Below are 18,456 nucleotides of genomic sequence, written 5' to 3'. Positions count from 1 at the left end.
ATTTCAAATTGAATTGGAACTTTTTGAGTTCGGTTTCGGCAGGGATCTTTGTGGTTCATTATCTGGAATGCCTGAAGTAATTGAAAGTAGTGTAACATAAAGGAATGAAAGGCTTAAATGTATGGATTATTGGTATTAGTAATAATAATATTTGATATTGTGCCTTTCACTTTGGGAGGATGTAGCAAAACACTTCATATGAGTGACTGGGTATTTTGTGGGCAAAGACTGAAGATTATGTAGAGTAATGCTGGAGAAAGTACTAGTTAGACCAGACTCATGATCAATTCTCGTCACTGCCCCACAAAAAGCATACATAAGCATTGGAGAGGGTACAGAGAAGAGTGATAGTCACACGTGTTTAAGCTGGCAAGAAGGATTTTCCACCTTGAAGCTTACAAAAGATTAAATGGTATCGAAGGTTAAACCTGAAACATTGGGATGAAAAACACAACATGTGATGCAAAGAAGCTGGTCATGGCACTTCAAGTAGGTATTGTCAGATCAGATACTGGATTGAATGGACATTCAAGTCAGCCATAAAAGCCTTAGACGCTCTCGAAAAAAAGGGGGAAATTACCGAGAGGTACAATAAATACTCTCCTGCCATGGTACGCGAGAGGGATTCAGGAGTTTGTGCGCAGTGTAAACATTGGCACGAACTAGTTGGGCCGAACGGCCTATTTCCGTGCCATATCATTCTAACTACAGTGGATTAGTTGCAATGGTACTGCAATGTTACAAATGCGAGTTCTGAGCTATAGATTGGGGATGAGGTGCACTGAGATGAGCAGTGTCTTTACCTCTGAGTTTGAATCTTATCTAGACTGACAGAATGGAAGTCTCTGCGCTGCTATAAATAGTCCATGTTATATCAGTGTGGGAAGTCTCGCATTTGTTCCTAATGAGGGCACCAAGGCATGACAAAACAGGCCTAAACTCAGTGTAAACGGGCAGCAAAATGTCAATCTCACTCAGAGAGGCAAGGCTGATGTGGGAAATGGAAACGTTCACAGTGAGGAAGTAGGAACTGCTCTTTGGTTTAGGGTCAAGCCTGATTACTGGGACATAGTACGGTGATCATTCTTCAGTACTTGACACATTCTATCTATCCTGACGAATGTTTGATGCTGTACTCGGGATTAGAAAGAATCTCCATTCTCTGCGTCTGAATTCCCTCATCTCAAAGAGCACAAACTCTATCCCAAACATCAGCTTATGAGGTCTGAAGCTCCCAAACAGAAAGTGACTTCTGTTCTGCACCTGAAATTGCACAATTCACAATCCAATTCACTGTCAAACAATTCACTGTGATCCTGAACGCTGGTAAAGTCTGTTTTGATTTTCAACCTTCCGTCAGACTTCTTGGACCTTTTCTCAGTCGAGAAATTGTCTGTAAGTAAAATGCCAGATGTGAGCACAACTGCTGTGTCTTCTGTGCTCGATCTCCTCTGCCATCGTGATATACCCTGTCAACTAGCATTAAAATCATGCTCTCAGAACTCTCTCTGTACTGTTCATTCTCTGCTCTGGACATCCTTTAAATTATTCCCCTTTGTTTAAATCACTAACATCGGGTTTGACTCAGAGTTAATTAAAGTTCCTCCTTTACTGAGGAATAACCAGCTATATTGGCCTTTGTCCTATTTTTCAGTTTTGTAGTTTGGTACCAGACGGTAGCAACACTCAGTTTTGCTTCACAAGAATGAATCAGCTGCTGGTGATTTTTCGACATTTGGGCCAGTGAGTGATCATAGGAATGCCACACTCACAGCACTCAGTTCCTGTCTTTCCCCCCTTTCATATGCTACAGTAATATATAAAAAAGAGCAACAATGAATAAATCCATATATAAATATGTTAGCATATTTGCTTAGATATCGAAAACGAATGACAATGATATTATCAAACAGCAACACGGAGAGATCCATTGAACTTTAAAACAGAGATTTTCAATGGATATGTCATCAGATTGGCTTTTGCATAAATACAACATAGTATAGAATCAAAATGCAAAATATTGCAGATGCTAGAAATCTGAAAACAAAAACAGAAGTCGCTGGGAACATTCAGCAGGTCAGGCAGCATCTATGGAGAAAGGAAAGTGAGTCAACGTTTCGGGTCCACAACCCTTCATCAGAATTGTCAGAATCCAATACTAGTTGATTCACTTTCCTTTCTCCATAGATGCTGCCTGACCTGCTGAGTGTTCCCAGTGACTTCTGTTTTTGTTTACAGTATAGAATCCTTCAGCTCAGAAGGAGGCTATTCGGCCCATAGTGCCTGTGAAAGAGCTATCCAACTAGTCCCACTCCCCCACTGCTTCCCCATGTTCTTGCAAATGTTTTGTTTTCATGTAAATATCCAATTTCCGTTTGAAAATTATTATTCAATCTGCTTCCACCACCCTTTCAGGCAGTACATTCCAGACATTAACAACTCGCTGCATAAAATTTTTTTACAACATAGTATGCATGATTTACATTTATAGAAGTCCTTTCATATCAGGAGATATGTCAAAGCGCTTAGAAATATCTTGCCGACATCAAAGTATATAGGTAGTTTGGGGCATGTGTGCATGTGACCGCCATCAAGGTGGAAGGTGAACTAGATGGATCTAGATCTTCTTTCATCTAGCATTTCTTATGTTCTTATGTTAAAGTGTTACAAGCCCAATACCCAGATTGAGACTTTCAATCCTGAACTTGTGCACTGAGGCTCAGTCAGTCCAAAAGACAGCACAGATCCTGCCTTCAGCACATTTAAATGCTCTGAGACGGCTCCTGGCGTGAAGGAAGCTATATAAATGCAAGTTGTTTTTGTTGTGTCAGAATGAATGTGCCCAATCTTTAGCAATACCTTTCTGATATTCTTACATTAAATGTGGGCAGATCTTGTATTGCATGTTATGAACGTAAAACTGTTCAGCTGTTCTGTATAGTTGTGTGTGGAAAAGCCAGAATTCAAGCATTTCTTTAAGTGAGTTAACTTGGATGGGAGACAAGTGCATCAAACATGCCTTTCAGAGGATCACTTTTCTAGGAGTAATAATGCCTTCAAATAATAATAATAATAATAATTTGGTCACTTCAATCCACACTATTTGTGGGACACTGCTGTGCACAATTAGCTGCTGCGTTTCGTCCACAAATATAGTCAATTCACTTTACAGTATATTCCGTGAAGCGCTTTGAGATGATTCAAAGACGTGATAAGGCGCTATATCAAATGCAAGGATTATTATGATAGGGCCTTCACCCCCTTCATGCCACAAACGTAAACAAACAGAACAATTCTGCAAATGTAGAAATTGGAGAATCAAATTTTCACTGAAATGCTCTCTGAACTCTGAATTCCTGCTGCTCGTCAGATTGAGCCTCGGGTAACAAAGGAAGAGTGTGTTCATCACAAAATATGATGATAATAAAAATAATAATAATCCTTGCATATGATCTCATTGTACTTGGTACACGGATAAACAGAAGCTGACTATCTCTGCAACGATCAAATTTGCAGCTTAGGCTAGGCTCCATGAAAGTCTTGGTTCACAGTGATAAAGGAAGAATGCTCTTTCAATCACACAGACATACCTGTGTGAGCACCAAACAAATTCAAAATTGTATTAGCCTTTTTATATTTGTGATACTAACAGCAAAGAAAAATCAATAGAACCAACAGTTCCGCTGCTGATTTATTTTCCTTTTAAAAAAGGACGAGGCATCAAAGAGCGGTGTGAGTCTTCTGTTCTCTTGCATACATTGAGGTCATGGGGCGAAAACCATAACTGTTGCTGAACAGATTTAAATCTGTTAAGAAATATCGCAATTTTCAGTTTATAATCAAATACTCGTGTGAACGTCCTCCTGACTTGAAAGGCCCTGTATCAAATGTAAGTATTATTATTACTATATTTAGAATACTTGTGTTTCCTGTATTTCCGCAATTACAGTAGCAAAAAAGGGCCGATGTAAGTCCTGTTTTCATTGTGTTTCAGTGCTAATGCCACTTTATGAATATCGTGGAGTCCTGTAGGGTATTAGAGTATTAGTTTTTTTTAATAATCTTTAGGAATTAACTGGAAACACCAACAACAATTTGCATTTATGGAGCGCTTTCCCATACGGAGCACATCTCAAAGAGCTTTACTGAATAGAAGCATGAGCTGGGAGAGATATATGGGAGAGGGAGTTGGGTGAAGGCAAAGTAAAGGTATAGGTCTTTAAGAGGTTTTTGAAAGTGGGGGGGATTTGGGAAGAGAGTTATAGAGGGCGGGGGCAAATCGGCTGAAAGCTCACCTGCTGATGGTGGGGCAGAGCGGGAGAGGGGTATATAGCAGGCCAGAGCTGGCAAAGCAGATGAAGCTGCTAGGAGAAGGGAGTCACAGGGACTGTGTACACAAATCGGCTGCAAATACACTTTAAAGTGAATCCTATGAATCCCTTTTTGATCTGTCTTCCTGACGTGGAATACGCTGTACCAATTATAGTTTAAGGATTATTATTATCACAGAGGCAGGACAAGCAAATCTCTGTAGACATTTGAAGGGAAGGAGGAGGATCTTACAGTTGATTCATTCGGAGATAAGGAGCCAGTGGAGCTAGGCGAGGATAGAATGATGTGCTCCTTGCACCTAGTGTGGTGATCCACACTGTTTTTGTGAAGCACTTTGAATCATTATCCTACATGAATATAAGTGTAAATTAAACATATGCTTTGTTTATATTTTTGAAAATTAAGCGATTTCTCATCTTGCTGTAGTCCAATGAGAAACCTGATTGAAATGACCCGCTCCTGATAGCAGAAAACTGAGACGTGTCTTAATTAAAACATCTTGTCCGATGGATCCCCCCAAGAGCTTTGATGGAGTAGAATCTGATTTGATTTGCATCCTCTGTTGCGGCATTGCTGCTGAAACCACCTAGAAATTATTAGGGGCAAATTGAGTGAATATTAAGATCCTTAACTGGTTACAACTGGGGGAGTTGCTAAGCTGATCTCCAGTTAGCTTGTCAATCAGTTGTAAAGAATCCATTTCGCAGACTCTGAGGCAACAGTTCAGAAATTCGGACAATAGTGGGTAGAGTGGTCGTAGCTGGACAAACAACAGGAATGCTTGTCAGACAGTGTTTTCAATAGCAGGCTATACGGTTTTAGCTGGTTAGACTCCAGCAGTACCACAACTCATATTCTGGGACCCCTAAGCCTTGGCTCTTGCCAACATGTGCCTAATACTTTCTGGAATTAGGTAAGCAGAATGCATCCCTCCAGGGAGTTTGTGTGCAATCCATTCTACTAAGAATCTCCAGAATTTCCATGTGTAGGTTAGATACATGGAACTCTCAGTTTGGTTTGGATACTCAAGCATGGTGATGGGTTTTTGCATGCGTAAGACACCCAGCTGACCAAAAAACATACATTCTACATGCAGTTCTGGTTGCCATACTACAGCAAAGGTATGGCAGCAGTGGAGAGAACGGACTTTTGACAGGGATGACAGGTATGTGTGGATATAGCTATCAAGAAAAATTAGAACTTATGTTCTCTGGAGATGAGCTGATTGAGAGGGAACTTGATGGATCCGTTTAAGATCGTAAAGATTATTAATAGATTGTTTCCACTTGTTAGCAAGTCTAAAACAATGGGGCAGAAACATGCAGATTTCAAAGAGAGTTTAGGAGGAAGATCTTTCACACAGAGGGTGGATTTGAGAAGCGAAGGCAGGGAATAGGAAGTAGGATGAAGAGGAGAAGTTCATGTGGACGTATGACCATAGGACATAAGAGCAGGAATAGGCCATTTGATCCCTCGAGCCTGCCCCACCATTTAATAAGATCATGGCTGATCTTCTAACCTAATTCTTTTTACCCGCCCTATCCTCACATCCCTTAATCCCTCTATCCTTTAGAAAACTATCAACCTCAGTCTTGAATATGTACTTACAGTTTTGTTGCTTGCTTGGAAAACTTATAAAATACAAAGGGGAACAAATGAGCCTAAAATAAGACTGGTTTCACAGCAGATCTTGTGTTTCTTTATAAACACGCCATGTTTTGGATTGTTTTGGAGTTGTACAGTCTATGTAAGTCATGAAACATATGTAATTAACGTATGTAATTGTTTCATTTTTCCCACACATTAACGATTTCTAACAGGTTATGAAATTTCACCCCATTGACTTGATAAAGTTTACAAAAACATGGTAACTGCACAAATCAGTGCCTAAGCCTTTCCTCTTCAACTGCGCCTCTGGTCCCCTCCCCCCGACTCAGCATTGTGCTCTGCCATTGTCAAGCGCTCTGGGATGTTACCTGGAGTGCAGAGTGCTAAATAGTTGCTGCATGTTGTTGTAGTTTGAGTGTATGTTTATGTGTGTGTGTGTGTGCGGGGGGGGGGGATGGAGAACAGAGAAAGAGAAAGAGCCAGAGAAAGATTTGTGTGAAGAACTGTGTGATATCCAATAGAACACGTGTTGTCTTTCGCTACGATTCACTCTGTCACATTGCAAATTTGTAAACAAAATCAAGGTTTGCCAAACGCTTCCTCTTGAGGATGGAGGCGCTCTGAAATTAGTCTTAATTATGCTCATTTGTTCCCTTTTGTACCTTATTAGTAGTTCACACAAGCAACAAGGCAGCACAAGGAGAAGCATTGAATCGGGTTATAGAAAGGTGTGTTTTACAGGGAATGCGTTAAAAATGACTGCAATCTGTACCCCATGGTTTGGCAGTTTCTTTCCAACCATTTGCAGAAAGGCAAAAAGGGTTTTGAGAAAGATGTTGTTTACGTTTTAGGTCTGCCTGTCTGTAATTTTAATTGGTGAAAATCAGCATTTGGCTTTCAATTTTCTCGAAGTGCAAGAAGGTGAAAAAGAAAATGAACCATAATTTAAACATTTTTAAAAAAATCTTTTTCAGTGATAAAAATGGACCATTTCTAGGGTGTAAGGTCTCCATGGAGGCCCCGTGATCAGAAAGTGACAACTGCTGTGATCTGATGCCCTGGAAGTCGGCAATTTTTGTACTTGAAAAATCACAAAAAAAGTATAATATTATTTGTTAAAAATTATAAAAACAAATGAAGCAGACACCCTATGTATTTTATAATAACAGTAAAGAGTTAACCTCTTACCTGTTTCCTTTCAGTTTTTTTTCTCCCCAGAGTTTTATCAATTTGGCACATCTGGGAACATGGGGTGGGGAAAGGAAATTTTAAAAAAGTCAAACCTTGCTATCAATCTCACTGCTCCCTAGAGCAGACTGAATCACATACAGCAACGCATCAGTGAGCCCATCACATTCTCTCATCCGTCTCCGCGCCTCTTCACCAGCCGAGCTGACGTTCCTGCAACAGGACAGAGAATTTGGGTCAATGGCTTTCTGCAGCAAACATCTCCATTAGCATGAGCTCGTATAAACAGCAAACACTGAATTGCTGCCTCAACTGACACAGGCAGAATAAATAAAGTTTTTATCTACTCCAAGTATAATCTGCCAATGCATTTATCCTGTATTTTAAAGTCTATGAACAAAGGACATTAACAGTCGCTGAAATAAACAATGAATGAATTCTCCTCAACAATGAATTCTCCAATAGCAGGCTGAACTGTAATGGTTGTCTTCTAATAGCTCATTGCACGCATTGCCACCTGCTGTTTATCCAATTGGCAGCCCTGGCCAAATGGCACATTATATATCAGACAATTGCCGAGTTCATTTTACTGTTGAATTGATAGGTATAAACAGAAAACGTATATATTATATATAAAAATATAAGTGAATACAGCATGCCTTCTATTGGGCTTTGCTTCTGTTTACTTTGCTACAAATTGCCATTGAATTTAAGATGTTCATAATTTTGTTTTTGATCTGCAGAATCCCATCCCCATGCTTAAGAGTATCCAAACTAAACAGAGTACCATGCACCCACCTACACATGGAAACTCCCTGAGGCACACACCTTGCTTACCTAATTCAAGGCAATGCTTGAAAACCCAAGAGAGTGCGTTGGGGGTACTGCTGGAGTCTAACCAGCTAAACACACTCTGCTTGCCATTGAAAACAGTCTAGCAACCTTTCCCGCTGCTTCTCTAGCTAGGACTTTCCTACCCATTAGGGCTTTGGTTTTGGTCTGCTCTTCCAAGTCCTGCCGATGAACCAGACTGGCTGTGCGTCAGCAGCATTGCCTTGGAATACTGTGGACCTCCCTGACTCAGGAACTGGACTACCAAGACTGCCACAGAAGTCGATTCTGGCATTCCATTGCCAAGCGAGTCACATAGCAGCCAGTTCAGCTCCAAGGAGACCCTGCTTACCCCCCCGCCCCAAGGAGGATAGTCACTCACGAACTTAAGAATTTTATGACACAGAGAGCTTAATGCCATTGGCATGAATCCAGAGTCTTACAGGTTACATCACAGGCTGGACAACATAGCTTATGTTATCAAAGTAAACAGAAGCAAAGCGCAACAGAAACCTTGCAGTGTTTGCTTGCTGCTTTTAATAACGGGAAGAAGCTCTCACAGAATGAAGCCCAGCTGGAATCTGGCACTACACTAAGGTATTCCAAGATGTCATCTAAAATAGCATAAACTCCACATGTGGCTAAATCTTGGCTTCATTATTGATTCAAATCATGGTGAGTTGCTTGGGGTGAGCAGTATATAGATCACTACAGTCTACCAAAATACAACACCTTCCTTAATTGTTGTCTAATTTTCCAGGAAGTGTCTCACTGAGAACCATGACAAATAGGACATCTAAGAACATAAGAAATGCTAGACACAAAAAGACCAAGGTCCATCTAGTTCGCCTTCCACCTTCCTGACGGTCGCATGCACATATGTCCCAAACTACCTGGCAGACAAGATATTTCTTTTAAGATAAGAACCCCCATTGTGTATCCAGAAACAATTCATGGCCAGTGGATATAGGTCAATCCTTCGCTTGAAAATTAATACACTGTCATGTGTCACTGGAACGTGACATTGTAGGGTGAAATGTGATTACACCATTGCGATATTGATTATTCATATTATTTGAATAGATGCAACCCTCCATAGTTACTCAATTATTTAGTTCTCTCATGTCCCAATACCTTGCAAACTGAGGCAGTGCTGAATAAACTAGTATAAACCCAACCTAATCCATAACTCAAGACAAGCAGCAATGTTATTGTTCAAACTGAACACTTTGTCAATAACTGAACAGTATCCCCTTACGCCAATTGATCCCCAAAGACTTGTAATGCTTAGGGAAGCTGCAGACTGTTGAAACATTTCCAGCCCTCAATAGCTGAGCAAGGCATTTGGTTATGTCGGAATTTCCTATTCAAGAAGATGTTGTGTTGACTATATCCCACGGATGATTCAATTTGCCTCTAATGTGCTTCTGCCTTGAATCCCCAATAAGCTATAAGCAAAACTTACACTCAGAGCTACTTGTGGTTTTGTACAAAGAGCCTCTAAAGCACTTTAAAGAAAACTTCCTGGGGGCAGTTTGTTTCTTCCGCTTCTCTACTGCTTCTACCATAGGCAGTTGCAGATGTCGGGGGAGCTATCTTCTCAAGTCTTAGTTGGCAAAGCTTCCAAATGCATCCACTCTTTGCACTTCAAATTTACCTTTTCAACCCTGATCGCAGAGGAATTGGTTCCTGCAATCAGAGCTGCCAGTCATGGTGTATAAGGGGGGGTGGGGGGGTCAGTCTCCCTCCCACACATGCAAACACACTAGATTGGATGATCAAAATATCAAACATATGACTTAGCTGAGCCCCATCACTCCAAGCTTACTTTGCTTCCACTGAGACATGCTCTCCTGTCAGGTCTCCCCCCTCCACTGTGTCCTAGCCAACAGAGTGGGTAGATGACCTGGCAATTCTATACCTGGTTATAATAATAAAAATAATAATCCTTGCATTTGATATAGTGCTTTATCGTGTCTTTGAGTCATCATCTCTAAGTGCTTCACATTGTATAATCTCCCCCAATGGTTGAATGGGTTCGACAATAAACTATCCCAACCAGAGGTCTCGGTTCTGAGTTAACACCTCAAATTTGCTTTAGCACACAAGGACAGTAAGGAGAAAAGTTGCCAAGGTTCCTGCTCCTGATCACTACTAGAGACCCTTGCAACATAGGTTAAAAATAATAATCCTTGGTTTGATATAGCGCCTTATCACATCTCTGAGACGTCTCAAAGCGCTTCACAGAATATACTGTAAAATTAATTGACTGTATATTTTGTAAACAAAATGCGGCAACCAATTGTGCGCAGTAGTGTCCCACAAACAGTGACCAATTTATTATTTTTTAAAGGAATTATTACCCCTGGAAAAGCAATCCCTCAATCTGATCGCATTGACAGTTGTGGATGGTCCAAGACGACTCCCTATCTGTCTTTTCGTTTATGACTGGAGTAAGTTGGTGGTCTCCCGCTCCCTCCTCCCCCTCCCAAACTGTGTCTGAGATCGGTAATGCTGAAAAGCTATATTTCAAGCCTGCATATTTTCCTGCTTTTAATGCCATATCCCATAGCTCTGCCAGGCAACTCCACTCAAACCAGCTCTACAGCCTAAACAAGACATAAGGATCTGAATTCTTTTGAACCATAGGCCAATGGGAGTGTTTCCTTCATTTCTACTGTCAGTACTGTCTACCTCAGGCAGCTACAGATATCAGGAGAGTTTTATTTCTCCAGCAGAAGTCTCATTCAGAGAAACAAACTGGCAAATTCTCTGCACACTTCCACTCTCGACGCTTCTAATTCTCACCCTTTCAGCAGCGCGAGCTTGAACTTTGCAACCCTGAGGTGGGAATGACAAGCGAGAAAAGTAACAAACAATGAATGAAAATATCCAATTTAACTGTTGAGTATGTGCAGCAACATTTTGCCTGAAGAGAGCTGATCCAGTGGAACATACAGCGAGGTATAACCATATGTGAAACTGTTCTCAAGTGACATAATAATAATAATAATAATCCTTACATTTGATATAGCGCTTTTCAAGTCGGGAGGACATCCCAAAGCGCTTCACAGAATATACTGTAAAGTGAATTGACTGTACATTTGTGGGTGAACGCGGCAGCCAATTGCGCACAGCAATGTCCCACAAACAGTCGTAGATTGAAAATGACCAATTTTTTTTATTATTGTTTTTAGTTTTTTGGAGGGATTATTATTAGGCTCTGTGTGGAGTAAGGAAACTTGCCCAAGGTTTCGCCCTGCGTGGAATTGAACTCAGGTCTCTCGCTTGCAAAGCGAGTGCTCTAACCACTGAGCTACAGGACTCCACAAATAGGACATCCACTATAACCAGCGAGTAAACCAATCAATTCCTCAGTAAGTGTTCATGGCTGTCTGCTCAAACAGATGTTACGGTTTTAGCAACCTTCTTCTTATAGGTTTTGTAGTGTTGCGACAGAGTTTCTCAGTGGAAAGCTTTTCATTACATGAATATTATTCCACAACTATGTAGCGTTTGTAAACAATTATTAAAAGGCCTATTGCCATGATCCATTGCACTTTGTCAACCAGCAGAGCTGTGAGGAAACCAAATGCCTCCAATGTGTAAGCTGCTTTGCTCATTGCCCTGCTCCCATCTGCCAGTGCCACCAAAATTCTTAATGTCCAAATATTGGTCTTCAGACTGCCAAGAGATACATAATGCTGTGTCTTTTTGAAGCCATGGATTACAGGCCAGAGGAGGTGACCTTTATTTAACTCCTGTAGCTCAGTCCTGAGGTCCTGAGTTGGTGCTTTTCCTCCAATGCCTTTTCTCAAACCCACAACTTTCTGAACCAGGGACAAGAGTGCTACCAAATGAGCCAAGACTGATTCTGGGAACAGAAAGTGGAAAATGGATAAAGAGTACGATAATGCTGCAAGTTCACTGTTGCAATGATGAAATGGAAGTAACGCCCCAACCCCCACCCTGACTCCCAGTTCCAGCTCGGGTGCAAATCTTGACTGTCCAGTGCCTAGGGACAGTCTCCCGAGGCGAAAGGCGCTATATAAATTTCTTTGTTGCAACGAAGAGGACCCGGGTTCAATTCCTGGGTGGGCTGAAACCTTGGGCAAATTTCCTTACTCCAAACGCCTTTGTTTACTTAGCTGATTGCTGAATCGCTTTCCGGGGGGAAATGTTTGAATGTCAGCTTGGCACAGTGGTAAACACTCTTGCAGTTGAGACATTGATTGTGGGTACAAGCTCCGCACTGGGACTTGGAATCACATGGTCTAAGCTGATACTCCACTGCAGTGCTGGGGGTGTGTTTCATTGTCGGAAGTACTGTCCTTCGATATTATGTTAAATCGAGGTAAACAATCTGCTTGTTCAGGTGGATGCTAAAGATCTCATGCCATTATTCGAAAAGAAAAAGCAGTTTTCCCAGTGTCATGGCCAACAATCCTCCCAAATTAAAAATTGGTCAATCCCTTCATGGCTCTTTGTGTACATTGCGGTACACATGGCCCACAAATTACAAGGTGAATCTACTTTACAGTGTAGCCTTTGAAGCTTTTTAGACATCTCAACGATGTGATCAAATGCAAGGATTATTATTATTATAATAATCAGATCCTAATGGAGAAAAGGTGATAAAAATGAAAACTCAATATCTGCATTAAAACTTTGATGACTGGTTAGGTCAAATGGCTTGTCTCCAAACCGTATCATTCTATGTAATTCTATATACACAGCTTTATGTAAGCCACAACAACAACAACAAAATTACACGTACAGAGCGCCTTTCACATTGGGAGGATGTCCCAAGGTGCTGGACAATCAGGGTTCAGGACCCGAGCATGGGGGAGGGGTGGGGGAGGGGTGAGGGAAGGCAGAGAGGTGGGAGGGGGAATGAAGGCATGATCGAAGCGGAGGGTCTTGAGATCGGCCTTGAAGGAGGCAAGGGAGGAAGCGAGGTGAAGAGACTGTGGGATGGAGTTCCAGAGTGTGGGGGCAGAGAGCTGAAAGTAGGGCGGGTCAGGCGGGAGACATGGAGCAGACCGGAGCCTGCTGAATGGAGGGAGCGGGCAGGTTGATAGGGAGTCAGCAGGTCAGAAAGGTAGGAGGGGGCAAGGCCATGGATGTCGTTGAAAATGAGGACAAGGATCTTGAATTCGATCCTCTGGGGGATGGGGAGCCAGTGGAGTCGGGTGAGGGTGGGAGTGATGGGGTCACGGAGCCTGGTACGCGAGAATACACGAGCTGCAGAGTTTTGGATGATCTGCAGCTTGTGAAGGGAAGAGCTGGGAAGGCCGATGAGGAGGGAGTTTCCATAATCGAGCCTTGATGTGACGAATGCGTTTTGTCAGCCTGAGGGGTGAGGCAGTGGCGGAGTCTGGCTATGTTGCGGAGGTGGTGGTAGGCAGTGCCTGTCATGGCGCGGATGTGAGGGAGAAAGGACAGTTCAGGGTCAAACAAGACACCCAGGTTCCTGACTGGCTTAGTGAGGTTGAGTGTGCAGCCGTGGATGTTGATGCTGCCAGCGCCCAAGGTGCAGAGGTGCTGGCGTGAGCCAATCAGGAGGGCCTCAGTCTTGCTGACGTTGAGTTGGAGAAAGTTGTCCCTCGTCCAAGACTTGATGTCGGACAGGCAGATAGTGAGATAGAGTTGGGGTTCATCTGCATACATGTGTCTACATTAATACTCTGTTCCATATTTCTCCTTCAAGGGTATGTTACACAGGCTCTTCTCAATATTCATAGACAAAAAGCTTCTAAAACACCAATACATTTAGAGCTGAATTAAATATAAATAGATGTACTTATTCCTGTGAGACGTAATTGGTAATTGGTTGTATTTTGCAAAAGGGAGGGCGGGAGGTTGAATTCATTAAAAATAAATTTCATTAACAGAGATTCTCTGTGGAATCCAGTGCATAGCTTCTTTAGTTGCAAAAGTAATAGAGTGCATATTTAATATATATATAATAATCCTTGCATTTGATATAGTGCCTTATCACATCATCGAGACATCTTAAAGCAATTCAAAGGATGTATTGTGAAGTGGAGTCACTGCGTATTTGTAGGTAAACATGGCAGCCTGATTGCACACAGCTATTTTTTTGGTCAGACAGATGTTGTTCAACAAACAGCCATGACCACAAACAAAATAACCAATTTTTCGGGGATCATTGTCCAGGAGATTGGGATAAAGTCCCTTTTCTTTTCGAGTAGTGCCATGGAATCATTAGCATTCACCTAAGCATTCAGACTGGACCTCAGTTTAACATCTCATCTAAAGGAGGGCACTTCTATAACTTCAGCAACGTAGCCCCAACTGTGTATTGGAATGCCAAACTGGACTATTTGAATTCAACTGCTTTAAGTTCAAGGCTTTAAGCTACAACCATTTGACTCAGAGCCTGAGCCAGGCTGATGTAAGTCACAAAATGACACTGAAATAATAATAATAATCTTTGCATTTGATATAGCGCTTTTCACGTCTTGTAGACATCTCAAAGCGCTTTACAGAATATTCACTTTAAAGTGAATTGACCGTATATTTGTGGGCGAATGTGTCGGCTTCTTGACATTCAAGGCTAAACTTCCACATCGTTGCCTATAGGATCCATTTTATCTTAACATTTAAGGTGATGCAAAATTGTGTGGAAAAATCTTCAACTCTGAAAAGCTAGAACGAGAAACCATTCTCTCAGAACGGGAAGTGGCAAAGATGAGTGCAGGATATTTGTGCTGCCTATGTTACACCTTGAAACCAAGCCACTCTCCTACCCCCTCAGAAGAAGGTTCATATGCCACAGACACCAGTCCATACATTAGCCCCCTCAAGCCTTCTCATGGTGGGCTCCAAAAAATAGATATTGGGGAATTAAGTTTAAATTGAGAACAAAATTAGAAGCTTGAAATGTGAAGGATAAATTCTAACCAAGCTTCTGTTCAGTTTTACCAGACACAGAGAAATAAGGGCAAAGAAACTCTATAACCAGTCCCTTCTCAATGTTTATTTAAGCCTCCATTGATCATTCAATGTGTAGATAAGCTGTACACATTGGGAAGATCCCAGGTTTGTGTTGAGTTAGTTGATTTCAGTCAGGGTGAAATTAGGGGTGCTATAATTGGCCTCCACACCTGAAATAAAGGAGCCGAAATATAAAAATAACCTGAAATAAAATCAATCAGGAATTTCACTCCTAGATCACTACTTCGATTCCTGTCCCCACTTGTATCCCCATTCCTCCTGGTTAGAAGGATAAATTGGTGATCTCCAGGCATGAAATGGATCAGAACTCGCTATGTGGTATACCTTGTCAATATATAAATATATAAATATATCATAAAATATAAATATATATATATAAATATATCATAAAATCATGACCTAATAAAGACTAGAGGGCCTCAATAGAGCTGGGGCTCTGTAGAAGGATAAAGGAGTCAAACTGGTCGAGGAGGTATTAGATGTGTGGTATTAAAATTTAAGTTGTGCAAATGACGAACTTAGGGCAAGTAAAAAAAAATCTAATTGTGCCAAACTGAAACAGTTTCACACCAAGACGAGCAGACAAGGAAAAAAATGATTGGCCTCAATGCTTTGGTTTATTAAGGTAATTCTATTAGGCTCCATTATTGATGGTTTCATATTTTATTCTCATTGAGCTCTACTGCTGTGCGATACTTCATCAAAATGATAACAGGATAAATCAAGCGCAGCAATACTTTAATTGCCACAAATGTTCCTGATTTCTGACATTGGAATGAATTCCAGCATCCAACTTGCCACAGAAACATATGCAATCATAGCAGATACTCTACTTTCTTATTTCATGTTCGATGATACATTTTGCAGCAGCTACTGGTATAATATTGAAATGATCTCTGGAGTGATTAAAAATGCTGAAAAAAACCTTGCAACAATATTACAATTTTATGAGCTTCATAATCAGTTGACATCCGCACAGTTAATTTTCTTCAAGAAGCTGAACTCAGACGCCCATGTTCTAAATGTTCTCAATCTTGTTCTTTGCCAAAGGGCAGAGGAGCTTGTGAGCAAAACGATTCGGAATGGACAAACATGTCAGGAAAAAAACAATTAATTTGTTCTTCTCCAAGGTTCTCATCCAGATTTCATTCTTTGTTTCTTTATGGTGTTTAATAATAAACACCATAATAATAATAGTGAGGTTCAAAGATCTTCTCTTTGACCGAGCCTTCAGCTCCCCTCTCGACTCTCTTCCCCCTCCTCGCTCCCTCCCTTCCCTCCCCTCACCCTGACCATTTCCCCCCTCCTCGCTCCCTCCCTTCCCTCCCCTCACCCTGACCATTTCCCCCCTGCTCAGGTCATGACCCAACTGTGCAGCGCCTTGGGACGTCCTCCTGACGTGAAAGGCGCTTTATAAATGGAATCTTGTTGTTGTTGTTGTTGTTAATAATAAAGAATAAATCAGCTTTGACCGACGGATCCTTTCTGACGCTTCTGATCCTATCAGGCAAGTGAGTCTCTACTGACTGCACAGAGCAACAAAGATCAGATTCAAATAGTGAAGTTAAACGATGAAGCACATTGAGAAATCTTGTCAGGTCTGTGTGATATAGTTTTTTTATTTCCACATGTTAGGTGATTGTACGGTTCATGAGTAAAGAAGTGCAAACCATTTATAGCTAGCCGCCCGAGCAAAAACGGAGAAAGGCACAACAACAACAACTCGCATTTATATATAATTATCCTTGCATTTGATATAGCGCCTTATCATGTCTTTGAGAAGTCTCAAAGCGCTTCACAGAATATGTAAAGTGAGTTGACTATATTTTGTGGGCGAAACGTGGCAGCGAATTGCACATAGTAATGTCTCACAAGTAGTCGTGGATTGAGTGACCAATTTATTATCATTATTTTTTGTGAAGGAATTATTACCTCCGGAAAAGCGATCCGTGAATCAACTAACAACTGGGTTCCTTACTTACTGCTAGGTAAACAGAGGTGTGTGGAGGTTTCTCACTTGTGAGGCGAGTGCTCTAACCACTGAACTACAGGACTCTGCAAGTGCCATTCACGCAAGATAGCATCTCAGACCTCTGGCTCACAGCACACCCATTTTCACAAAATATATTGCTTATGAGTTTCACCATTTCTTTTAAGACTGGATACATTTCTTCATATGGAATATCTTCCAGGATATTCTTCACAGAGTAGCATCTGACTGGCCAGCAACTGGAGTAATGAGTATGTGCCATTTTTTGGTAAGTGGAAGGATGGGGGAATGAAGCTTATTTTTCTGGGAGTGACTCGATGACCTCTGGGCATTTTTATCATTCCTTCCTATTTATGGAACGATGTCTCCTGTACATGTCACCAGGCAACTGATGAAGAGAACAACGTTCAGTGAAAAGAGAAAGATTGCTCCAAATTGAAGAATTGCAGTTGCAGTGTAAGATAATGTTTAAGGATCACCTATGCTGTACAGTGAGCTCAATGACTCTTAATCCAATCGGACATTTCTTCCCAACCACGTGGTAGCAATGTGAAATGTATTCCACTAGCTGTCTGACTGGTCTACGGCTAGGAACTGAAGGGCCAAAGAACACTTCTCACAAGAGGCAAAAAGTTGTTTTGTTTCACACAGAGATTCAGCCCTTTCCACTTAGAACGGTGAGGATCATTTTCAGTCTATACAGTAGTGGCACTATTCTGGCTTGGATGGCTGAGGAGTTAGGTAAAGCAAAGGCATCCTTTGAATGGATTGAAGGAACTCAAACAGTACTGTAGGAAGGAATCTAGAGTGAGGTTCAAAGATCTTCAGGTTTAATACCTGAAGCACACCAATTCCAGATCAAACCGAGACACCAATTATCCATCTGCAATACAACCCAATTTATGTCAGGAGGATGTCCTGAGGTGCTTAACACTTTGACCTGCTGGTTGGGGTGTGACTGACTAAGCGCACCAACCTGGTAAGCTATTGCTTGTTATGTGACTCACCAACTCGTTGCCCGACTAAGAAATGAAGAAATTCAGTGACCAGCCAAGTATACCTGAGTAGCAGGCAAATCAGCTTCCTCTGGCTTTTATCCAGAGGAGTGTGAGCTTGAATCTGCTGCACACAGCTCATGGAATCAAGCTCACAGCCCTCTGGATAAAAGCCAACCATGTAAATGGTTCGGTTGCAGGCTGCCCTGTTTTTGAACCCAGAGTAAAATATAATGAGATTTCCGTTAATGGATAGCCCTGTGTAAATTGCAACTTTAATTCAAAAATACACCAGCAGGTAACAGTCAATACTATAATAAAATAAGCATACAGACACAGTGCTGTTGATGAACAATTATCCAGTTAATTATCCATTACGCTGTTTGCACAAAGGAGGTCACTTCATAATGTGTACTTGACCTGAGCTAGCTGCATTAAGTAAAGTAGCAGGCTGTACCATTAGTGCCAGAATAATGAATCAAAAAAACTGATCACAGATTTTTTCTGCTAAGAACTGTAACGCTTATTTAG

The 18,456-nt window shown here is 41.4% G+C and overlaps 1 protein-coding gene across 4 annotated transcripts in view; it reads right to left on the bottom strand.

Annotated features, from left to right (window-relative positions):
- Window positions 1–18,456, bottom strand: part of LOC103176257 (catenin delta-2) — a 447,491-nt gene that overhangs the window by 64,531 nt on the left and 364,504 nt on the right. For all 4 annotated transcript variants that reach the window (XM_042331893.1, XM_042331892.1, XM_042331894.1 and 1 more), the window contains one exon: window positions 7,224–7,341. In XM_042331893.1, the coding sequence (XP_042187827.1) occupies window positions 7,224–7,341 (118 nt within the window). The remainder of the gene's footprint in view (window positions 1–7,223; window positions 7,342–18,456) is intronic.

This window comes from Callorhinchus milii, unplaced genomic scaffold (assembly GCF_018977255.1).
Source record: "Callorhinchus milii isolate IMCB2004 unplaced genomic scaffold, IMCB_Cmil_1.0 Scaffold2, whole genome shotgun sequence".
Taxonomy (NCBI): domain Eukaryota; kingdom Metazoa; phylum Chordata; class Chondrichthyes; order Chimaeriformes; family Callorhinchidae; genus Callorhinchus; species Callorhinchus milii.
Note: the sequence above shows the minus strand (reverse complement) of the source record. Positions and strands in the feature narration are given on the sequence as shown.